This window comes from Crocodylus siamensis, chromosome 8 (assembly GCF_052110815.1).
Source record: "Crocodylus siamensis isolate JL-2025a chromosome 8, ASM5211081v1, whole genome shotgun sequence".
Taxonomy (NCBI): Eukaryota; Metazoa; Chordata; order Crocodylia; family Crocodylidae; genus Crocodylus; species Crocodylus siamensis.
This window is the reverse complement of record NC_143402.1, coordinates 74,569,410-74,595,296: the sequence shown is the minus strand read 5'-3', so window position 1 is coordinate 74,595,296 and position 25,887 is coordinate 74,569,410. Positions and strand designations below refer to the sequence as shown.

General features: G+C 40.5%; 1 protein-coding gene across 3 annotated transcripts in view; it reads left to right on the top strand.

Moving 5' to 3' along the window:
• Nucleotides 1-25,887, top strand: part of PRKCA (protein kinase C alpha) — a 302,378-nt gene that overhangs the window by 185,572 nt on the left and 90,919 nt on the right. For all 3 annotated transcript variants that reach the window (XM_090061658.1, XM_090061659.1, XM_090061660.1), the window contains 2 exons: nt 15,157-15,268; nt 16,988-17,116. In XM_090061658.1, the coding sequence (XP_089917784.1) occupies nt 15,157-15,268; nt 16,988-17,116 (241 nt within the window). The remainder of the gene's footprint in view (nt 1-15,156; nt 15,269-16,987; nt 17,117-25,887) is intronic.

The window sequence follows — 25,887 nt, the reverse complement described above, 5'->3', positions numbered from 1 at the left end:
CTGGGCTGGGGCAGAAAGGAATAGGAGATGCTTTGTCTCTGCGTGTGTACATTTATGAATAGGGCAATGCTGGAATGCTTTATTCACCCAGACTTTTGATGAGACCAAGAGCTGACAAAATTTGCCTGATCCAGGCCCCAGGAAGTGGTCTACAGCCATGAGCAAACAAATGCTCAACTGCAGACTGCTTTAAAAAAGCCTGATCCTGAAAAAATCTTGTAGGCACGCCTTGGAGTAACTAGGAACAATGGCCACAAACTGACAGAGAGCAGATTTAGGTTGGACATCAGGAAGAACTTCTGCACGGTAAGGGTTGCCAGAATCTGGAATGGGCTTCCAAGGGAGGTGGTGCTCGCCTCTACCTTGGGGGTCTTTAAAAGCAGAATAGACATACACCTGGCTGGGGTTGTCTGACCCCAGTACTCTTTCCTGCCCAGGGTAGGGGGTCAGACTCAATGATCTGCTGAGGTCTCTTCTGACCCAAACATCTATGAATATAGTAAATCAGCCAACCTTGACAGGTCTACTACCAGTATTAATTTAAACCACTTGCTAGAATCCTGCAAGTTATTGATGTGTCACCAGGGCTAGTCTGCTTTACAAAATGTCTTGTAAAGCAGACTTTACCAAAAGAATTGTATGCGTTTTATGCTGTAAGGAAAGTATAATGCGTTAAGATTATATCTGCATTTCCAAGTTTCCCTCTTATACTTTTTACATTTGTGGCCAGGAAATAGCACTAGATTGTGTGGTTGCTGTCAACAGAAACAAAATTCTAATAATATGGGGATTTCTTTTTAGCAGAAGTACAGGAATGAAGTTCTTAAAAGGAAATGTGTATTATGTATGTAACTACAGATTGCTGCTTTGCTACCTATTGACTATAACCTTTTATTGTTTAGTATTCATTCTGTATCTAAAAAAAATAGCGAATGGCTTCTTCAGCAGGGTATTTTGAATGCTTACAATTCATTAAGGGATTCATTACTCTATGTACTGTTTACTAAACACAGTAAGATTCATAAGATTTATTTTTTTCCAAACCCAGCCAGATCACAGTAGTTATAAAAACTAACAAATGTTGATATTCTTAATGACAGAAAAGATTTGCTCTGCATGAACCAATGAGAAATTAATAACTCTAGGCTGAAGAAGTCATTAAAAAAACTCCTGCTTCTGCTCTTGATAATTAGTGAAGGCATACAATTTCATCTGTAGTGCATTCTTTCTATAATTTTATAATGAGAGACTTCTTTGGCATACTCTAAACAAAATGCATGGTTTAAAGAATAATTTGTCTCTGTGATAATGTGGAAGATTAGATTAATTTTTAAACCGTCTTGGTTGAGCATAATGGTATAAAATGGTGCTTAATGCACTCTAACAGTGCCTATGGTTGGAATCATAAATTTCCTATCAGTGACATGTATGGTAACAGAGAAGAATATTTTTGAGGTGAACTTAACTATACAGTTATTTTTCTTATTTCCTAGCATATACATTTAAGTAAAATGTGAAGTTAGATTTGCTTATATTTAATAAACTGAAGCAAGCAATTTGGGTTATAGTTAGGAACCTACTTCATTTGTGGTTTTGTGGGTTTTGCGGGAACTGTGACATCCAGAATTGTCTGTGAAATCAACAACAGCAAAAAACCCGATAAAAATCAAATGCTGGCTCACCAGTGGGAGCAGGTGGTCCTCACTGCCAGGAGAGGAAGGCACTGGCTGGCGAGGCAGCCTGAGGGGCAGCAGGCAAGGTGATGGCTGCCCCCTTGTTCTTCCTCCCCCCGCTGGGGCCTCCCTGCCAATCTGTGCCAAGGGCAGGATCGCATGAAGGGCAGCCAGCAGTCAAGATGGCTACCATCCGCTCATCCCTCCTCCCCCCAGGACCTCTCTGCCAGTGAGCACCAAGGGCTGGGGCCTTTCCGCCAATCAGTGCTGAGGGGCAGGTCCACCATAAGATGACCGTGGAATTAAAACTTTATACCAACAACAATTGGTAAGTCCTCCCAGGATTTAGGTAGACCTCTATTTATAATGGATGAAAGTTATAGATGGAAGCTTGGTCAGTGTGTTAGGCTTGTACTCTGAATACCAGGGTTCAGTTCATAATGTTTCCACTTGTTTTGTGACTTTGGGCAACTCATTAGATCTCAGTATTTGTTGATAGAATATTTATTAAAAGCAAGTGCCTGTATATTGCAAGGTACTAAACTTCTCTGGGAATTGTTCAGTCTTCCTTCTTCACACTGCATTCTTCAATCTCCCAGAGGTGTTTTCTCTGTCAAGACAGATAGCCATCATGTTTTCATTCAGTGCAGACCATATTCAGAGGCAGAGTGTGCATTTTCTGTGGGTACTTTACTTTTGTTCATTCTTGTTTGTTGTGGTCAATTTTCAGTTATTTAATTTGCTCTTCATGTTTGGAATAAAATTATATCCTGCCTTTTAAACTTTTCTTATCTGTATTGATAATCATGGACATCATTTATGTTTAACTGAGGCCTGTGGTTTCCAATAACATCATTTCCTGCTAATTGCTCCTGTAAATGAAGTCATAAATTCTGAATTTTAGACTTGTCTGTCTAAACACAGGGTTATGGTTGCTTTGCTGGTAACCCTCTTCCCCCCCCAGCGCAACAAAAAAACCAAAACAAAACAAAAAAACCCACAAAAAACCCCAAACAGTAAGTGAATACATTCTTATTCAGATGTACATGTCTTCAGTTGTAATACCAGGCCTGTAGAAGCTGGATGGCTAAAAGAATAGTTTTCTGTCAAAACATTTCTTCACTAAGGATAAATTTTGCTACAGTCCCCCCCCCCCCAAGGAAAATGGGACGTACGTAACTTGCATATACAAAAACAATCCTACCTCACAGTAGGAAGCTATGTCCCTTGAACACTGCCTGACCAATGCTGATATAACCCTTATGTGTGTCATGTAGTGCCCATATTTTATTAATACAGTGGGGAATTATTCACTGTCATTTTTTCAAACAAAGTCAAAGCATGATGAAACAGAATTAAACTACAAAAACAGTGCAACAGTATATGGAATCCTGGCTTTTTTGGATGTAGTTTGCTTTATAAAGATCATTAAAAATTCATCTTCCTTTTCAAGAAATGGCAGAAACCTAGCATTATCAAAAAGGAAAAGGAGAGTGCCATTTCAAAATTTTATTTTACTACAAGAAATTATTTTGAATGTTCCTGTAATGGTGTGCTTATAAAGAAAGTGCAAGTATTCTGTGAGCATGAACAGTGACATTTTATTGATCTTCCACAAAATGTTGAAAAATAGCCCCATTTAAATGACTGTATAAGCAATATGACTGATTTAAACAGTCATCAGCTAGGTGGAATGGGATACTGTATGTGTATGCAAGGTAGTTGGGGCAGTTCCTTTCATTCAAATTTACTGCAATTATTTAGATCAAGGATTGGCAACATATAGCCCATGTGCCTGTTCTAGTTTGCAAAGCCGAGTCATCAGTGGCAGTTCAGCTGCAGGGGACAGTTTGTACATGCAGCAGCAGCTGGGTCAGAGGCATCAGCCTGCCACAGAGAGAGTGGCATTATTTTGGCCCACTGCTGCCAAACATTGCTGACACCCATAAAGGTTATAGAACTATAGATTGAATCTGTTGATCCAGAAAGTATATGGTAATTCCCTGCCAGATATAGTTTCATAGTTGGTCGGGTCGGAAGGGACCTGAGCAGATCAAGTCTGACCCCCTGCCATAGCAGGAAAGAGTACTGGGGTCAAACGACCCCAGCAAGATGTTCATCCAGCCTCCTTTTAAAGACCCCCAGGGTAGGAGCCAGCACCACTTCACTTGGAAGTTGGTTCCAGCTCCTAGCTGCCCTGACCGTGAAGTAGCACCTCCTGATGTCTAGCCTGAATTTACCCTCTGCCAGCTTGTGACCGCTATTTCTAGTCACTCCTGGCAGTGCTTGGGGGAACAGGGACTCCCCCAGTTCCTGCTGGTCCCCTCTGGCTAGTTTGTAACGGCTACTAGATCCCCTCTCAGCCTTCTCTTGTGGAGACTGAACAGGTCCAGGTCCCGTCACCTCTCCTCATAGGGCCTGCCCTGCTGCCCCCGATCATGCAAGTGGCCTCCTCTGGACTCTCTCCATGTTGTCCACATCCCTCCTGAAGTGCAGTGCCCAGAACTGGACGCAGTACTCCAGTTGCGGCCTGACCAGTGCCACGTAGAGGGGGAGGATCACCCCCCTGGACCTGCTTGAGATGCATCTGTGGATGCAGGACAAGGTGCAGTTGGCCTTCCTGACCGCGTCCCCACACTGCCGGCACACATTCATTTTGGCATCAATGATGACTCCAAGATCCTTTTCTGCCTCTGCACTGACAAGAAGAGAGTTCCTCAGCCTGTAGGTATGGTGCTGGTTCTTCCTCCCCAGGTGCATCACCTTACACTTGTCAGTGTTGAAACCCATCCTGTTCTCATGTGGCCACCCCTGTAACCTGTCCAGATCCGATTGCAGCCTGTTCCTCCTTTCTAGCATGCCCGCTTCCCTCCACATTTTAGTGTCATCCATGAATTTGAGCAGGGTGCTTTTTACCCCCTTGTCCAAGTCACTGATGAAGATGTTGAACAGTGCGGGCCCAAGGATCGAGCCCTGCGGAACCCCACTGCCCACATCCCTCCAGGTCGAATAAGACCTGTCTACCACCACTCTCTAGATGTGGCCCTCCAGCCAGTTAGTGACCTATTTGACTGTGTAGGTGTCGACACCATAGTCCCCTAGTCTTTTTTAATGAAAATGGGGGTCAGAGACAGTGTTGAAGGCCTTTCCTGAAATCCAGAAAGACTACACCCACCGCTACCCCTGCATTTAAGGATTTGGTGATCTGGTCATAGAAGGCCACCAGGTTGGTCTGAAGGGACCTGCCTCTAATGAACCCATGTTGGTTGCCCCTGAGCATAGTCTGCCCTGCTGGCCTCTCATGGACATGAGCCAGGATAATTCTCTCAAAAAGCTTACCCAGGATCGAGGTAAGACTAACTGGCCTTCAGTTTCCTGGGTCCTCCTTCCTCCCTTTTTTGAAAATTGGAACCACCTTGGCCCTTTTTCCAGTCCTCTGGCACCACACCAGAGCACCACGAGTGCTCGTAAAGCTGTGCCAGGGGTCTCGCAATGATCTCAGCTAATTCCCTCAGCACTCGGGGGTAGAGATCATCAGGACCAGCTGATTTAACTACATCCAGTCCTTCCAGAAGTTCCCTGACTAGGTCCTCACTGACCCTAGGCCTGGGTGCGCCTCCCCTGGGGCCTATGGGGGTCCCTGTGTGGGGCGTTACCCGGTCCCTGCTCAGAAAAATGGAGGCAAAGAAATTGTTAACTAGGTTAGCTTTGTCGTTTCCCAGTGTTATGATGACACATAAAAAGTAGCTGCTACTTTCAATATTAATAGTATTATGGAAATATAGCCTATGTAAGTGGATATTATTTCATTAATGAAGTTTTACCCCATTTGTGATACTAACCAAATTATAATGATGATAGAGGCATAGAGTCTTAAGTAAAGAATAGTTTTGGTCTTTGAGATACATCATTGACCATCTCTTCTTAACCCTTTTCACGTGTGTTCTCTTTGTTGAAGCGGTCTTTGCACAGTAGCAGATGTCAGAGCACGTTGTGTAAATGTAAAAGAAATCTTACAAATGTACATGCTGTTCACATGTTTGTTTTCTCTCATCAACAAATGATACAAGGACAGTACATGAAGGGATAGATATGGAACTGGCATATAGTTATAAAACAAGATAGAGCATATGTAATTCATCTTTATCCTGTGTAGAACCAATATCTTGTTTCACATGTTAAATCCACCAGCTCTTTTTTTATTTTCTAATGTTAAGTGCATAGATGGTTTAGCTAGTTGCTATATTTTTCTCTAGCATCAAAAAAACTTAAATATGGATGGAAGTTGAAATGAAAATAGTGTTGTGTATTCAAGCTGAACTTTGTTGCTTCTAGGTTAGTAACTTCAAACTATAATTATATTATTATATCTTCCATTTGCCATTTAACATTTGCTTCGTTGCATTTCAGTTCCATCTCTGTTCTTTGGATTGTATTTTTTTAATTTGGTTGTTTTTGGAGATTAGTTCTGCTTCTTTAGCTTACAGGGTTGTTTTTATTTCTTTTAAAAAAATTTTTGTCCCATACTATGAGGGTTACCAACTGTACATGAAAAACAGGTAAAATTCAGGTCTATAAAGTTGGTAAAAAATTGAACTGTCACTAAAAACAAACAAACAAAACTAAGAAGCCATGAACCTGATTGAAGTTCGAATGAGGATGGATGCAAGTGTTGATAGACAGGCAGAGTGGCTGCTTACAGATGTAAAACAAAAACACCAAACAAAACCCCCAAAAACCTGGCGCTTTAATTCCAGTGTGCTCCCGTGCTGAGCCCAGCACATGCCTAGAACTAGAAGAGTCATTGCATTAGTTGGACCTGGCTCGCCCAACATCTGTATAAATCGGGTGCTTCAGCAGGGTGTTTTGGCACTTTTATCTAATAGCTGATTGAATCAAGTTTCCATAAAAGCACCAAAAAGCCCTGCTGAAGTGCCCAATCTATACAGATTCTGCAGACCCAGGTTGAACTAACACACTGCTTCTTCTAGTAAAGCACAGAAGTTTTTCTGGTTTTTCTCATGCCTCTCAGCAGCTAGCAACACCAACTTGTGGCTGAGTGGGAGTATAGCTTGATGCCCTTCTGGGAATTCTCCATTAGAGCATTGTGGCCCATGGGAGCCTCCATAGCCCACTCTTCCCCACAGCCACATTCATCCTGTAGACATGTAGAAAGAGTGCAGGTAATCATTTTTGATACTGTGTTGCTGAAAAATATGTTTCAGAGATTGTCAAATCCTGGGGCACCTAAGTATTCCAAGTTTGGCAATTATGTATAAGATAGTCCAGACCTTGTTCTTAGTGAAGTCATGGAATATATAGGTCATTTCAATTTATTGTTTACCTATGGATAGCTACAATGTGATCTGATGACTCTTAATTGCTAATATCCTGAAAATAAAATATAAATCCAGAGAAGAATATCTTTTGGTAAAGAACAGCTTCTGTAATCACAGGGTGTCCTGAAGCATTTAAGAAACACATTATGTATTAGAATACATGAAAGCTGTATGTTTTTATTGATAACGAAAGGATTATTTATTAGTTTATTTTACAAAGCTATATGTCCTGGAAAATCCACAGAGTGTCTTTTCATAAGATCCTTGTTCTGTCCTCCAGTTATACTCTCTCATTACAATGCAAAGGGAATTACATGGACATCCTTCGTTGCTTGTCATTATTGGGTATAATTGCTAAAATTAATTTTCTATAGTGCAATCACTCCTTTAGATCGTCTTCCTATATAAGCAGAAGCAAGTCAGCACCACTTCCCTGAGTTTCAGTGTAGCAGCTAACGGTCATTAAGACCATTTCTTTCCAAGAAGATGGGTGTTACCCATAACAGAAAGTTGACCACCAGACTGCTACAGAAATAGAATTTTGCTGTAATGCAATCATTCCATTTTTTGCCTGCTACTACTGGTGAATAAAAGGCTTTCTGTTTTTGGCTTCTTACATCAGCTAACCTTTCTAACACCTCCATACACTGGTGACACACTATTACAAAAATAAACTAGCAGTTGAAATGGTATTTCAACATGGTCAGCAATATTTTTATTGGCATTTCCACATGGTTGTTTCTAAATAATGTCATATTTTATTCATCTTCTAATACTTAGCCCTATACAGTAACTCCTTTCAGACAAAGCTGGGTTGTCTCTTTGCTGTTGCTGAGTTTTCTAATAGTGCTATATACTGTTCTTTCATAGCCATCAACAAAAGAATCCACAAACATACATGAGACAAAGTGTCAGAAGTCATGCTTCAAACTCTGAATCAAGTACAAACTAGGGTGGCAGAAATGCCATTACCTTGGCATTTACTGAAGTGTTAGTACAAAGCCTTTTCCTGTGGATCTCCTGTCAGGCAAACAGGGTGGGTCTATACGAGATGCTTTACTCGGGATAAGAGCAAATTACTGTGCAGATAGCATCACTGTCTACACATGCAGACACTTACTGCACAGTAATTTGCTCTAATCCCAAGTAAATTTGGTACCTGTAAATACAAGTACCAAACTGACTTGGAAGTAATTATTGCACAATATGACACATGTAGACAGCTGACTGGGAGCAAATTTGCTCCCGGTCAGCTGGGTAGCAGGAGATTGTTCCCTGCCCCCAGGAGCTGCCTGCTGCCAGGGCTGGCTCTGCCACCAGAGCCCAAGCAGGGACAATGCAATTGCAGAGTGGGGACTGGGAGATTGTTGCTGCTAGCTGCCCCACCACCTACCCCTCCCCTGTAGTTCTTTCTAAGCTGCCTGCCCCCAATTTGGGAGCCAGGGCTGGGAGCTCCCTGCTGCCAGGGCAGGGTGACGTTGTCACTGCCTGGGCTCCAGTGGCAGAGTCTGCCCAGGAGTCAGGCAGCTCCTGGGGTAGGGAGCAATCTTCCAGCCCTCGCCACAGACAGCTGGCCCCATGCTCCCTGCCAGCTCCTGCACCAAGGGGGAGCCTAGAGTTTCCCTTGACTGGTGCAGGGGGCTGGTGCAGGGCTGAAGGGCATGGGAGTAGACTGCTGCCAGGAGCAGTAAATATGCTTCCACATCCGCACTTGCTGAAGTCCTGAAAATTTGGCCCAGTTGTGTTTATACCAGCTTCATGTCCCTCTCTGACCAACGCCCACAATAAAATGCACAAAACTTTTAGGAGTAGCTATTTCTGTAAGGACGAGATAATGAAATGCTAACATAACCGGTCACCAAGAGCTTCCTTTTCCCATTTCTCTAAATTAAATCCAGTCACAGAGGTTCATTACAGTGCAAATGTGGAGCAACCTTGGTAGTGAGCAGACAACAGAGCATTTGCTGCTTTGCAGCCTTCAGATAGCATTGTAGATCTTAATCCATCACTCTGATGATAGCAGGATGATGACTTCTTTCCCAATTTCCTCGCTTTTACAGACTTTGCAAAAGGAGACTTTCCTTCAGAGTTTTCATGATGAATGTGCACTAGATTTAGTACCGTGTTCAGTCATCTTGCAAACAGCCACTGTTATTCAGCAATCTGTTTGTCATGTTCTGCTTTGGCTCAGTCATGCTAAACTGCTATGGCCAGAGGTACTTCTGGGAAGGAAGTATTGAAGTTTTACATTGGTTTTCAGAGGACAGGGAAAGAAAAGTTATAGTATTTGCACCTTCCCAAGTAAAAATGAATGTACCGTAGTTTGAGGTGCTAAAGGTAATGGGATTCATAAAGTAAAGCTAGATGAGCCTAGTTTCTGGTTTTGAAACTGCTTAGGTTTTTAATGTGTAAAATGAGGTTAGAGAAGTGTTATCAAGTGTGCTTTACTCATGGGTAAAATTAAGGTCTTATATGCATAATACCCAACTGAAATATTCTCCCCTCAATGTCTGGATGTGTGCAGTATGCCTGTTAACTGCAGATTCAGGTGCTGTTGCAGGCATATGAGAAGGAGCACGTCAGGTGTATGAATAACAAATCTCTTTAACGTGTATTAAGATAATGTGCATTAAATTTAGGCACACCTAAATGGATGTGTAGACAAGCCCAAAGTATGTAAATACCCTTCTCATCAATAAAAGATGTGTTAGTGAGTCGCTATAGTTTTTGCTCAGAGATCACATCTCAAAACACACACAATAGTAACAGTAAGCATTTGATGTTAAGCATTTGATAATAGTCTTCTTCATTTAGCCAGTGCATTTGTATTTCCAGTTAATCTCTCTTCAAAATCTCTTTGGATAACAGTTACTTTAGGGAAACTTCCCTGTTAACAGTATATTTTGATGTAAAATCATGTGTTAGGAGAATAGAGCTGTCTTGGTGGATGCTTATTTCCTCCGTACAAAGGCAGCCCTCTAATTAGGTCATCACTAAAAGGTCATGCCTCTGCTCATAATATTGTCATCTTTGTTGCTGGGAGTATGGTAAACAGCATGTGAGCAACAAGAGGCTCATTACCTGATGCTTGGTCATGTGCAGGGATCTTGGTTTTCTCTGTTCAAAATCCCAAATTCTCTCTTAGACCCCAAAATCCAAATTTTCCCCCTATATATGAAACACTACCATATATACAGGTATCAGTTTAACACCGTGTTTTATTGATATATTTACAATTTTTAAGCAATTTGGAAACATACCAGTGCCTCAATAATTATAATAAAATAAATATTAAATACTTATATATTTTGGCATTTGAAAATCCAAGCTTCCCCTGCCCCCTTTGCTTACCAGGACGTGGGTCCAGCTCTGGTTGTCCCCTCTGCTGTTTTGTGGCACTGAGCAGCCCTGATATGCTAGTACCCTGCCCATGCTGTTGCCCCTCACTCCCAAGCCAGAGTCCCCCCAGCCCTGCCAGTGCCTCTCACTCCTGACCCACAGTCCTCACCTTCTGGGCCATGCTGGTGCCTGTCATTCCCAACCTGCAGCTCCCCATCCCTGCCAGTGTCCCCCACTTCCTCCAGCCCTGCTGGTGCCCCTCACTCCTGAACCAGAGCCCCCTGCTCCTCCCATCCCTGCTGGAGGGGGCCCCCAGCTGCTCTCCACCCCACACGGCCCCATTTGGCCTGCAGGATGGTGGTCTTCAAGGACACATCGGGGACAATCTCCAACATGAAGTGCATTCATTGCATCTCATGAGGAAGCTGGGGCTGCGCTGCGGCATGGAGGACCAGCATTGTGCTCCGCAGCAGCAGCGTGAAGCCAAGTGCAGCTCTGACCCGGGCCATGCGGGAGCAGCACAGCAGGGTCAGGGGGACGAAGAGCCACTGGAGGCAGAGGGAGCCCCACTGGGAAGCTGTGCATGCTGGCTGGGGCCATGGGTACAGTAGGAGCACAGCTCAAACTGTCCCAGGCAGGAGTGCATGGAGCTCGGCCCCATGTGGAGCACTACAGGAGCAGTCACAGGCCAGATAAAATCAATTGGTGGGTCAGATCCAGAGCAGTGATTCTCAGGCAGGGTGCTGGGGCATCCTGGGGTGCTGCAAGATCCTCTGAAGGGTGCTGCAAAGTGTGAGGAGTTGAGCACTTCCACTGCCTGGACTTTCTGCAAGGAGGTAAGCACTGTAATAAAGTGAATTTGTTAGGTACCGCATGCCTGACATGGAGGAGGCCAAGCATTAATGGGAAGTGGAGTGCCCATATGTAGATGAAGACAAAAACTGGGTGGTCGATGGAAGGAGTTTCTACCCAGAGTCTTAGGCAACTTGTTCAATCACGATTCATTGACAGAAGAGTACTACTGCTGTGATATCAGAAAAGGCATTACATCCAGCTTGGTATTAGTTGGTAAATATTTGGTGCTCTAGTTCTCTATCTAATCTGGTATACATATATTGGATTATATCCTTGTCCTACATTGAAACCTATTTTTTAAAAGGTTATTTGTTTCTATTCTTATTTTGCATTTTAATTCTTTATGGAATTTTATATTTTATTTGATATACCCACATAATTAGGAAGCAAAAGGGTGACTAAAGGTCCAAAATATGTGTTTGCTCAGGCAGTTTTAAAATATTCAGAGTAGAGGATCATAAAAAAACCCCATAAAACTTCTCTACATCCTGAATGATTTTTTCATTGTTCCTTTTTTGCACGCACACGTGCATGCAGCCTTTCTTTGAATAGTAAGAATGTAATGTAACAAGACCCTGTTTAAAGCAGTGATCTAGGTAATGCCTGTGCCTTGCAATCAGGGCTTTGTATGTGTGTTTGCTACCATTTAGTATTCCCAGCCTGCCACAGGGATACTGCTGAGGCAGTTTCAATTCCTGTAGTGTGGAATAAGATTAGACAAACACATACAGCAGCATTCCCTACAGATATATTTAGCTAGATAGCCAAACGCTAGCATAGAATGGGGAAAATTATGGTGCTAACATGAATCATTCATGACTTTTGTTGCCCAACAAAAAGACTCAAGATAAAAAAATAGAACTAAAACATTGATGGAACTTGGCTCCTATTATTTTCTGGCCTTAAACTTTCTAAGGTTTTTGTGTTTTATTGTCAATCAAGGAACTGGAAAAAAAATTTTAAATGGATATTGTATTAATAGAGACTATTTGTTTAAGCAGGAATATTGATATTTCTTTCTTTGTATTCACTCTTGTCCACATTGAGCCAGCATGGAGTCATGTTGGGTGGGCATTTATGGAGTAAAATAGAACAAATTTAATACTGCTCTGAAAATCCAATTCATATTATATGCATTATTTTATATATAACAATTCAGGCACGCTCTCAAGTTGAGTATAACGCTATTATTAAATGAAATGTAAAAAGCAAGTGACACTACATTTTTATATATAGAGGAATTATAGATATAAATAATATGATATATACATATTTCATAGATTTCATAGACATTTGGGCTGGAAGGGACCCTGGAGGATCATGAAGCCCAGCCCCCCGCCCCAGGGGCAGGAAGTCAGCAGGAATCATAGGATCCCAGCAAGATAACCATTCAAATGTGTTTTAAAGGCGTTCAAAGTGGGCGCTTGAACTGCCTCCGGCGGCAGTCTATTCCAAACCTTGGGGCTTGGACAGTGAAGAAGTTCTTTCTTATGTCCAGCCTGAACTGGTCACAGTGGAGTTTGTGACTGTTCGATCTTGTCATCCCTTGGGGCGCTCTGGTGAAGAGTTAACATTGACATTTAAATTTAAATGGTTTAGAAATTACTGGACACTTCCTTCTTTTGGATGGTGACATCTGATTCTGATCTTCAGGCAACCTTTCTGAAAAGCCACGTTCCCATGACCAGCATCACAGGGCTCTCTATTTTTGATAAAGAAAAAACAGATGTTCTCTGCAGCAATTTGAGGGTTGTTCAGTGTCAGTTAACATGTTTACAAAATAAATGTTGTTGTGTATATAGCACTTCTTTGCATTTCATATTTTAGACTCTAAAATAAAGCACATAGATTGAAATGGATGAGCATCTTGAATTTGGTATCGTATGGTCTTCAGTTATCTTCTTGGAGAATAAATTATATAGAGAAGAAATCAGATACTGAAATTGAAGATTTCAACAATATTCCTTTTTTGATAAAGATGTAAAAAGACCGGACAAAACTCCCATATGGAATAGAAACTCCTATATGGAAAAGCAGCATATGGAAAAACTAAGCAATATGCTATTATGTTAAACTATAAGGGAAATATAACTGTTACTATAAAACTCAGTTTTATATTCACAATTTGGTCATTCCTGAATTTTTACTTTATTGAATAAAATGATTGCATTAGAAGCATGTTTTCTGTTCTAATAAGGAAACACTGTACTATTTTGCATTCTGTTCTTCAAATGTGCATTTCAAATTCTGAGATGACCTTCATTGGCAAGCATGGTTTTATGTTGATGTGTTAATTTTTTCTGACAATATGATAATACTCTGCATATAGTCATCTGGGAAACCAGTACAAAAATGTAGTAGTAGTGGAAGTAGTTATTTATTTACAGCTTTTGCTAGGAGCATACAATAAAACGAACGGTAAAATTACATAATTTATAGTTTTTGCCAAAAACATACAACACAATTGTATGTTCTACATTCTTCTAATTTTGGTTCTTATTCTTTGGGTAAATAATGCAGCTACCCTGAGGGAGTATAGGAGAAGGTTATATAGGACAACTCATAAAGAATAAAAGAGAACTTTTTATACAGGGTGTATCCCGCAAATAGACGAAATTACGACGAATTCAGAATTGTTTGCTGTCAAGGGAGTTCTCTTGTGACAATTAAGCATTTATTAGGGGTCTGATAATGTTAAAAAGAATTAGAATGGTAGAATCCCTTTATTTGCATTTAGTCAGAGCATAGAGCAAAAAAGATGAAAAACACAATATTGGCAATATTGGTATCAAATGATGAATTCTTGATTTCAAATCAAAGTCATTCTGCAGTAGATAGGGAAATGGCCACAATGTTGGCTGAAAGTCGGGGCTTAGTTATTTTTACAGAAAAGGTGTTCTTGTGCTTCATAAATCTGCATGTATTTAAGTCAGTGGAGTCGCACGCAGCATAGCTAAACCTGACCGTGAATGATCTCAAAATATTACAGTAATGTGGTAGCACAATATTTTCTTGGATGTTATGTCTGATAATAGAACTCTTCAAGCTTTGGGCTTTTTCCAGGGTGGAGGGGAGGGGCTGGGCATGTGCAAGTGTGTCTATTGATACCGTATAAGTGTATAGAGAGCTACACCTGTAAATACAAGCTAAACCATTGAATTTGTGTATTTGCATCACATTAGGTCTGTTGAGACCAAATGGTAAAGATGCATGGTGACTTCTACTCCTACTGTAACCATGGATCCTTAGCACTTGCTGAAAATCTTGGCTTTTGTGTTCAGAAACATAGTGTAATTTTTTTTTTCTTTTTAAGTAGTTTGGTTGTATTGCATGTCACCAGTCCTAAATCGAGAACCCTTGCCCAAACTGCAGGTTTGACATTAAAATGTCCCATCACTATTAATTTCTCAGTTGGAAACTCAGTCAGGAATAAAGGTCTAAATAAAATATTTACCAGATGCTAAGTTTAAATTTATTCACTATATTTTTCAGTAATAGTGATTATAAATTTACAACCTCAAATGTTGTCTTGTCTTTAAGAACTGATTTCCTTGTTGTTCAGATTAAAATGTTCACTTTAGTGTTGCAAGAAGCTTCCATGAGAGAGAGACAAACACACAGTTATGTATATCTTCATTTAGGTGCGACTAGCAATGACTGCTATTAAATATAACTACTCACAGCTTCTAAAAAGATATTCAGTAAATGTCATAGTCACTGAAGTCTGAATTCAGTACATATAATACTCCTCTTTAAATATGTACTTTGTGCAAACTGATAGCAACAACAAGCCTATTATCCATGTTCATTGAACTAAGTACGTACTCTGAATATGCTGTGTACTGCAGTATATGTAATATTTTTTTCTGCTCCATAAACTATTGAACATGAAACATTATTTGGCAGTTTTACCAAAGAAAAATAAGAATCTGTTTCTGCTTCCTCTTTAGGATCCCCGAAGCAAGCACAAGTTTAAAATCCACACATATGGAAGCCCAACTTTTTGTGACCATTGTGGGTCATTGCTTTATGGACTTATTCATCAAGGGATGAAATGTGACAGTAAGTAAGTTTTTCTTATGTTATTAAAAAGGCCTATTATAAACCATTAGGCACCAAGCTTCCTCTTTCCCTTGTGTGGAAAATATTGTTTCATGTACAGTCAATTACAGCCCTGTATATTTCACATGAATATGTCATTATTGAAGACTCCAAGTAAAATGCTATAACGTGACCAAACTTCTTCCAGTGGGAAAAATGTTATGAAAGTGTGCAAATGCAAACTATCTCAGGTCCTGCAAAAGTACTCTATTTTCCAGCATTTTGATGAGGAAGGTTATGTTTAAGGCTTAGGAGGGTGATTCCCAAGCTAAAATCCCATATTTTATTCTCAGCCCTGTGACAGCCATTAGGGCTTGTTACATGTTACGCTGTGAGCCGCACAAATGTTGATCAGCTCAATGCTAGCTTGCAGTCACACCTTCAATTTGAGCAGTGAGTGGCTGGGTTATGCGGATTAAGAAAGAATCCTACCCTGGAGTGGCATAATTTTGAGCTGCATAATCATTGTTTCAAACCACTTTAAGGTGTTAATGTGCTGACAGTCCAGGGGTTAAGAACTCTAGGAGCGACCCAAAATTAATATGTAACAGGGCCCTATTGTGTAAAATTTCTCTCTCAAAAAACAGTCAGAAGGGATGAGAAAAACCAGATCATCTTTCAAAATGCTTTAGTATTGTTTGCATTCACAACACATTCATACTCTGGTCCTGCTGTTCTGGCTCTTCCATTGCTGCTCCTCCACCTCCTTTCTGCTTCTCCTCCAAACTCCTCAGATGCACTGCATTCCCCTTCTACAGTTTCATCTCCCCTCCTGTCCATCCTGGCTTTCATCTGGTTCACACCATAACTATGTTTGTGATCTCTCCATAGCCAAAGGCAGGCCTTCTCTTCTAGTACCGGCTTCTTGACGTCTTAGCTGTAATTGATACCATTAATCATGCTCCCTTTAATTTTTGTCTTCCTGTAGCTTTTCTGCCCCATTCATAGTTCTTTTTGTATTTCTCTAATGCAATGTTTTTAGGGCACTTTTGGTGGGGAGAGGGAAGCAGTTTGGTAGGGAAACTTTCTCTTCCTACAATGCCATTTATGCATTCAAAACCCATCTCCTCTTCAATTTAATTGGAATAATAATGAAATCTTTATTTTCTGCTCAAAATCCTTTCCCACACCTTCCTTCAGTTACTGCTGGCACCAACACCATTATTCTTTCATGTAAAAGGAGACATTGATATGCTTTGTCTGGTTTCCTTTAAGCCCCACACATCCAGAATATAGTCAAATCCTGATGTTTCTTCTTCATAATACCAGCAACTTTCAAGCTTCTCATCCTCTGCTCCCCCTTCTCCTCCCACAACCAGTATTTTTTTAAAGGGATTATTTGCTGTTCCTTTATTTCAGAGACAAACTTTCAGGTACTAGCTGTATTTATAATAGTATCAGTGTCGTGCTCAGAGTCAAATCTTTGTTCTATGCGTCCTTTATTTTTCTATTGTCATAAAGATACCTGTAGATATTATTTTTCCATTTAAAAGGTATGCTAGGTGACTGAAGCTTGATCCTTTTTTCATTTTTTTTTTTAGCAGGAGCCATCCCATTTTGGTTAGGTGGAATGTATTGTATCCATTTTAGCCATGTAGTGTAAATTATTCCATGTGTATGTAGTGTAAATGTAGTGCTTATGTTGTAATGTTATGAACTTTTTCCTCTTGTGTTCCACAGCGTGTGATATGAATGTTCACAAACAGTGTGTAATAAATGTCCCAAGTCTCTGTGGAATGGATCACACGGAGAAAAGAGGAAGGATTTATCTGAAAGCAGAAGTCACTGGTGACAAACTACAAGTCACAGGTAAATAAGAAAAGAGAGAAAAAGGTTTTCTGGTAACAGTAAAGGGGGTCGTTTGGGAACTTTCTGGGGCTTTGGAATAATTTAATGTCAGTTATACACTCACTATGATATTCAAACTATGTACTTTGGGTCATATCCTTGCTCGTTATGGTCAATGGCAAACTTCCATCTATCTTCAACAGTTCTTCTAATATGTATGGTAGTCTAAAAATGTTGTAGAAGCTGGTATTCAAACAAATTGTAATTATTTACAATAGATTTGCGTAAGGTTTAAAGTAACACTTTGCCCCTGGAGAAAAACATAAGCACACTAACTAAAATCTTTGTACAATACATTTTTCCATGTAAACAGCATTACAACTGAATTGTTAAGCTCTTGAAAAAGGTGTCTAGCAATTACTCAAAACACAAGAGGAGATCCCTTGGATTCTTCCATCCAATATAAACCTGGGGGCTCAAAGACTGTTCCAGGCAAAACATAAAATATGACATCGATAACCATATTCCTGGAGGGAGGATAAACAGTGTTTTGCTTTTCTTTCCTTGAAAGTGTTTTCTTAGGTATTTGTAATACTTGGTTTATTTTCTTTTCCAATACCTGGTCTTTGGGATTATTCTGAAGCAATGCTCTAAGACCTAACCCATTCTCCCCAAAATAACACTTGAATTTTGCAGGTTTGGGAATAAATTATTCCAACCAGGTACATTATCCATGTTAACTTTAATGGAACTTTCTTATGCATCACAGGATGGAATTTAGTTTTAAAAAATGTATAGCACAGTTTGCATTTATCTTTATATATGTTTTTTCTGATTTTTAACTAGCAGTGATTAAGTTGGTTAACCTGTGCCTTGCGTGTGCTTGATAGCAATACAATTAGTATCACTCCTATTTGAGGAGAACCTCTGCAAGATCCTGTGCCATCGTACCGTATATTTACACCAAGGGACTAGAGGAGCTAGAGAGCAGAAGTTGAAAGTGGCTTGGTTGAGAATCTCACATTCCCCACAGGCAGTGCTGATTGTCATAGCAAACAAATACATTTATATGCTGGCAGATAAAAAAAAAAAATGCTTTTTTTTTTTTCAGACTGTCCTACAGAGAAATAAAACTAGTATCACAACACATTAGTGTGACTCAGTGTTACTTGAGAATGAAGGAAACAATAAAATGTAACAGCACACAGAAAGTACAGTAAAAGTCAGGGCTAAGATAGTGATGAAGCTCGTTCTGTTTTAGTCTTCCATGGAACTAACCCCCTGCCCTCCCTACACACACACCAGATGATGAAGGCACCTCATCCAGTGATGGGACCTATAGAGAAAACTTAAACTAGACATATACTTAAAACCGGCGGTGTTTCAGGACATGAATTGTGTGATCCTTTGAGACAAGTGTAGGGCTCCACCAAGGCTCCCTCTTTCTAGTGTTATGATATGACATTCATTTAAGTTATGAGGCCACAACAGAGCAGAATAGGAGACACGTGAGGTTGTCTCTACTTTTGTCTTTGGTTTCTAATCACAGTGAAGGATCTGTTATTGATGTCATCCTGTGCAATGCTCAGTCACATGGTCTCAAAGTTGTCAAGCTTAAATACCAGGCTTTGCAGTCTGCTGAAAACTAAATGCGTTCTGAAGGAGACCTGAAGATTATTCCCTTCACCTAGGCAGTTTTACAGAGTTTATACATGTTCTGGATTTTCTTTTCATGCCTTCTATGAAGGTCATAAAGGAAATCACTAAGTACATCTGGATTTTGAGGACTCTTACAGTCCCATTGAGATGCCTGGCGAACATACGTAACTACAGTCCTTCATCTTTTTTGATATCTGTAACTCGGCACCTTAGGATCTTCCTATCAAATGTCTAGAAGGCATTTTGTCCTAGAAGATGTTGGAAAGGAAGGGGAGGATAATGTGTAGTTCCAGTGAATCAGAATAGAACCTATGTGATAGTTAATTGTAGCCAACTTTTGCAAATTGCTTCCCACTGATGTAGGAGGGAAAACTTGTCCATGGTGCTGTCATTTAGGAAATGTTTCTTTCACTAAGCAATGAATACATCACCCTTTCAGAAATACAGATACTAATTTTAACTGTACCATCAAGAGGAATTAAACTGAAAATTATAACACTAAAGAAACTGAATCTTTGTATTAATCTTGAGCATTATTCAATAAGGTACTTAAGCAGGTGTCTAACTTCAAGGCTGCACTGCAGATGATTCAGCAGAGCACCTAAAAAAGTGTTTAAATCCAGTTTCCTTTAAGGGGACTTAAGAAGTTACTTAAGTACTTTTCTAAATTAGAGTGAATTCAAGCAAGTGGTTTTTAGTAGAGCTGTGCAAAGTTTTCGTCCCTGATTTGATCTGGTGGAGATTCGGCATGATTCGGTGTCTGAATCTCTGAATTTGAATTGAATCAAAGGACCCTTTAATTCTTCCTTATTGATTCAGAAAGATTTGGAGATTCAGACATAGATGGGTTTTTTTACATACCTCTAGGTAACAGGGGCTCATGAATGCTGTAATGCTGGGGCGCATGGAGCATCCCACAGAAGCACACGGGGTTCCCCAGCATGTTTGACAGCAGACCCAGAAGTGGACCAGAGGCACTTCTGGTGCACTTCCAGGTCTACCGGGAAGCACACTGGTCCCCCAACCTCCCGCACCCTCCCAGCAGCTGACCACATGCAGGGCCCCCTGCACTCCTATGGGATGCTCCATGTGCCCCAACATCACAGCAATCATGAGCCGTGCATACTACTTCAAGGTATGTAGAAAACATTTTTAAAGCTGTGCGTATGGCCGAATTGCTGATTCTCTGAATCAGCATTGAATCTTCAGACTTAGATTTGGCTGAATCGAATCAGGGACAGTGATCCCAATCAATGAGTCGAATCACTGTCCCTGATTTGGGCCGAATCCAAATCGAATAGGGCCCGCTTTTCACACCCCTAGATTTTAGGCAGAAAGGTTGTGTTATACTGACAGATGAATTTTCCTACTTAACATGAACTAAATATGTAAAAGAGAAGGATAACGGTGTTCATCTTACGGAATTGTAATAATGGAGAATAATGTTTTTCTGAAGACTTTTCAAATACTGTACAAGGAATATTACATTGACACCAATGGTTTTGTAGTAAAATATTGTAGGCTCCTAGCCCAAATCAGTATCTGAAACTGCTGGTTCTTTAATTCCAGCTTCAGACTTTTCACAAGGAAGGGGTTTGAACTTAGTTTCAGTCACGCTCACTCACGTATGAGACTAATGGCATAATTTTCTCTGTATTCAGCAAGCTTGATCCTGTTTGCTTTGAAGTAAGTTGCAAGATGCCTACTGAGTACAGAAATCAGGTCCACTATTATCAGGTCTTCTATTAGCTTTTTGTATTATTTTAAATATATGTTCCAAATGTTAGAGAGTATAAAACTATTGTAGTTGGTGCTGTCTCTTCTTCAGTCTATTCATTGGGAGTGGGTGCAGTGTGTTACAAAAAGGCATGAGGTTCCATCTTTTGTTGCCTATTGCAAGTGCTAGAAAGATACCCCTGTTTTAAAAAACAGTTCAAATTTAGAAGGTATTTTTAGAGCGGGCAGTGTTGCTATATTTAGAATGGACTAATACTTAAGTTAGCACATGCACAAGATTATATGAAGGCTTTGGTGTTACTTCGGTACATAAACTTCCCACTGAAAATGTAGAGTTTATGCACAACGTTCCTACAGATGCCAGAAAAACGCTCACTGTGTGTAATGAACTGTAATTTGGTGAGAGTTAGATTTGTGCTGGATACAAAGTCTGTATCATCTGCTCTTTTGCCCCTATGTAACTCTGTTTTGAAGAACCAGCCAAAACTGTTTTAAGCAGACTGAGCCTAAGAAGGCTCCCCAACAGACATTCATTTGTGGTGCAAAGCAAAGATCCCTTACTCTATAGATCTGAAGCAAAAAAAGTGTCCTGCGACAGTGGATAAGTTGTGGAAATAATGCTCCATTTAACTCCTTGGTAAATGGCTTACGGGGTTTTTAAGAGAAAGTGTTTTTGTTGTTTATTTCTAAAGGGAAATCTTAACACTCATTTAGCACTTCAGAGGAATAACACTTTCTTTGTTATTTTTTCCGTTCTTGGCATTCTTTTAGTGGCGAGTAGAAACAGATGACTAATGGGAAAGAGGATATGGAAACAGATATTATCACCTCTGAAGTGGGTGCAAAAATCTGGCAGTTTTATGCATTCAGAATGACAGGACCAAATAATCTCTGTCCCAGATTTCTGAAAACTGGCAGGTGGAATCTTACATCAAGTAGCAAGGATTTTAAATAAATCTGTCAAGTTGTAGTTGAAGAAAATGTAGGACCTGTTTGAGTTGCAGCTGCTTGGGGCAGCTTGTTTACAGTAGAAGCTGTGAATGGGCACGGGGACGTCACCACCCTGTCGCTCTTTCCACCCTGGTACTGGTTTCCTGAAAACAAAGTCTAGAAAAAAATCCAGTGCCTTTACCTGTATGCAGTGGACCACAGTCCCAATTCACATCAGAAAAAAAAAATAGAAGTAAATGCAAGTTAAAAAAATTGCCAACCAGCAGATGAACACTGGCAGTTGACAATATACTGCCATGAGAATATGCACAGGATCGCCTATTAGACAAGAGACATATGGCTGTGGAGGTAAAATTTAAAAGAGCAATAGTTCAAACAAAAATCTGCTCAGCAGTTCCATTAAATGCACATTGCAAAGACAAGTAAGCAAATGGTTGCAAACTGTTCCCCACTGAAGCTGATGACAAATTTCTTCAGTTAGGTACAGATATTACCAATATAAGTGATTGGAAACTGGTCTTTACCTGTAACAGAACAGAAGTTCAGCACCTAAACCAGTTATTCCCATAACTGAACAGAAGTTCAGTGCACACAAACTGCTTTAAAAATGGCAGAACCCAGTCTAAGACTTGCCCCACCCCACCAAAGGGCAAATGTGTGGTCTGTTTGCTACCAAGCTAAACTGCATTGCTTCCAGAAAACTGCATAGCTTAGATCAGTTCCACCTTGGGCTTTTTGCATGTCTGTACCAAGCCTTACTGATTTTTGGTAAGATTGGGAATTCACTTGTTATCTTGCAACTTATTAACAGTTGAGTCTTTCATAAACCTGCCCAAAACCTTTGATCTCTTTAGATACTTATTTATGTAGGAGTACTTAGGAAAGTTAAGAGGAATTAACTATAACTGTAGTTAATGCAGGTAATTTAAAATGCATTAAACCCCTGTGTGGACGCTCACTCAGAAGTACAGTGGCTTTAGTTGGCTTACCTGACTTTAATAGATGAGTCCTTGGATGTTTGTTTTAAGGTACAATTTAAAATAAAATGTGATTATGTTTTCAGTGTTTTGTCATGTTAGGCCATATTCATTTATAATACTATATGTGTCCACTCCGTTGTTGCATGTTCAAACAGTAAGCACATGATAATTCATCATCTTTGAAAAGTGGAAAAGGATTATTTAGAAAGTGCTAAAGAACAAGGCAGTATAAAAGAATATATATTTCCAATTAATAACTTTTATTTGAAAAGCGCTTTTGCAAAATATAAATATAGACTTGCATAGACTTTAGGGCTGGAAGGGACCTCAGAAGATCATTAAGTCCAGCCCCAGGCGCAGGAAGTCAGCTGGGGTCAAAGAATCCCAGCAAGATATGCTTCCAAACGTTTCTTTCTTAATAACAGAGCTGTTAAGAATTCTTTCTGTTCTGTTAACTTTCAGGTGTTTTTACAGTGCAGAACATGCATGAAAGTGTACTTCAAGTTATTTTTCCCAACTATTTTTGTTGAGCATGTTTGACAAATGCCATTGCATGTATTGTTGATTCTCAGCCACCATGCCATGAGATCCAGTCAAGGGCGCTGTGGGAGCCATGCAATATTGGAACTGTTGTGTGCAAGCATGATTTACAAGATAAACCCAGAAATTTCAAATAGGAATCCACAGCGTTACAAACATTCTGGCCTTCTGAGGTCTTTCTGAGTTCTTTGCAACAAAAGAATTGCTCTGCTATTCTTCTGTATTAAAAAACAAAGTTAAAACTGAGAGCTGGGATTTTCAAAGGGGTGCCTTGAGTCTAATGAGGTTGAGAACCATTGGCTTGTATTTATATGAAAGCATTTTCATCCTATTGTTAATAGGTCTTTAGATGCCAAGGCAAGTATCTGTTATACTCTAACTATGTATATAATATTGTGGGGCTATTTGTGCTCTTCTGGTTGAAGGCTTATTAGCTGTTCTATTTCCATTTTTAAGGTTTCTGAAGATGACTCAAAACAAAAATGGCAAGTGAACCCCAAAATGCAAATTGTTTTACCAAACCAGAAGAAAAAAATTTTTTTTTCCAAATAATTCACAAAATAACCCAAGAAATTTCTATTTTTGCATGATTTCACTTCTAAGGAGCTTAGAAATCCAGGGATCGGCATCTTTTTTTTTTTTTAAACAAATTTTTGCATGTTCAGTCCATCTTCTCCCAGAATTACTTGATGCTAAAATGAACGTATACCTTGACACACACAAGCTTTGGGAAAGAAAACCCTTCCCAAAAACTGGCAAATAAAATCCCACTGCTGAAGTACTCAAAAGAGTTAGATGAATGTTTCATTAGAGACTTTCAGGCATAAAGTACAAAAAAGGGGTGCTTGGCAGCTACTGAATAAGCCTTTGCCTGATTTTAAAGAAAAAAAAATCCTATTGCCTGGACCTTGAACTCTTTCATCTAGCATTGCTGAATGTCCGTCCCCGCCAACATCCTATTTTGGTTGCCAGTTTGATTCCTGCTGAGCTCTGATTCTTCCAGCAGTCTGCTTGTATTGCCTGCTAAGCATCTGTGCTCTTAAATGTACACCTGGCAGTTACGGTAGTTAGCACTCTATAAATACTCTAGATAGACTTTCCATCAACTATTGCTGCTTCAGTAAGTCAACTGTTGGAGGCTGCCGCACAGATGGCCTTTGTGGGGGAGGATCTGTGGATGGCATTCCTCAGTGGGGCTCTCCTCTGTATGTTCCTTAGAGTACTAGGGCTGTGCGAAGCTTTGATCCCTGATCCAATTTGGTGGAGATCTGGCCCGATTCAGTGGCCAAATCTCTAAATCCTAATCAAATCAGAGGATCCCGTAATCTCTCCAAATTGAATCGGAAACCTCCAAATCAATTTGGAGAGATTCAGAAAGATTCAGAGATTTGGGCATAGAGATAGCTTTAAATGTTTTTTCTACTTCCTCCTGGGTCTTCATAGGGGGCACCCAGGGTCCCCCTGCAGCTGATCACTGAGCCAGGAGGGTGCAGGGGGGCCCCCCAGTACACTCCCCAGCAGACCCAGCAGTGGACCCAGAAGTACTGGTTCAGCACTGAGCATGTGCCCCCCACCCCCTGCAGTCCTGTGGGATGCTCTATTTGCCCCAGCATTGCAGCGATCACGAGCTGCGCCTACTACCTCAAGGTATGTAGAAAACACTTTCTAAGCTGCGTCTGTCTGAATTGCTGATTCTTTGAATCAGCATCGAATCTTCAGATTCTGATTTGGCCAAATCAAATCGAGGACAGATTGAATCACAGTCTCTGATTTGAGCCAAATCCCAATCGAATAGGACCCACTTCGCACATCCCTATAGAGTACCTTTGAGTAATAAATTTTTTTGGGGGTGGGAGGGAGGGACTACTTTATATATACACCTGCTAATCATTTTCCAGCAAAACATTGTAAAGGCATTTTAAGCAACTGAATACTATAAAGACTTTTTCAGGGAGAATTGAGTAGTTTACATAGGTTACTTAAACTATCTACAAACCTGGAGACAGAAGGTTGAGTACTGTCAGAGGTGACTCAGTCTTTAGAAGTAAATGCTTAATTCCATGAGGTTGAGTGAGACTTTCAGGATGAGGCCATAAAAACAGAGATCCAGTCTGTTCGACATAGTCACCATGCCACTTTTTCAGAAGTATGTGAGAATTCCTCCCAGTCCCTTTGCTAGAACTTCCAACAGTTTCTTAGTTTCTGGTAGCCACCTTCTTTCCCCAGCAGACGCACCACAATGGAGCAGCAGGACAAACTTCATAAAGTACTCGGAGGTGTGAGTTGCTGTTTGATATAAGGTGGTGTTTTTATTGCTTCCGCTGTTTTAAAAGCAGAGCAAGTGCTTACAATCCTAAAGACAATTAAAGCTGAGTCTAGGGCTGTTGTAAGTTATGTGGCCCTTCCAGATAGACATTGTTCTGTCTTCAGGGAATGAGAAACCATAATACTTTGACCATGTACTTTTTGTTTAATGCTTTCAGTAGAAATAAAAGAGACTTGGCTGCAGTTTAGTCTATTGTTTGATCCAAATTTGAGCCAATATTTTTCCTCGACTGTTGTAGCTCTTTTTTCATCATAGCCTAGTGGAGATCAGGCAGTTTTTAACCCTGTACAAAGCAAGCAACTATTGCAAAGGAGCAAATGCAAGAGGAATGGTAGAGAGCAGGGCCAACATGTCCTATCCTGCCAAACCTGCAGCCAAGGGGGCCCCTGCTTCCAGCCACTTGCTGTCCCCCTCTCCTTCCCCCCCGCCACCGACACTACCACCAACACTGGATTTACATCCGGTCACTTGTCACCCCCCCCACTGCTGGCTTCTTCAGGTGCTTGCCACCCCGACTTCCTGCCACCACCACCGGCTTCTTCAGGCCAGGGGGCCCCAAAACGATTTATTTCAGGGGGCCTCAAAAAAGTGTAGGTCAG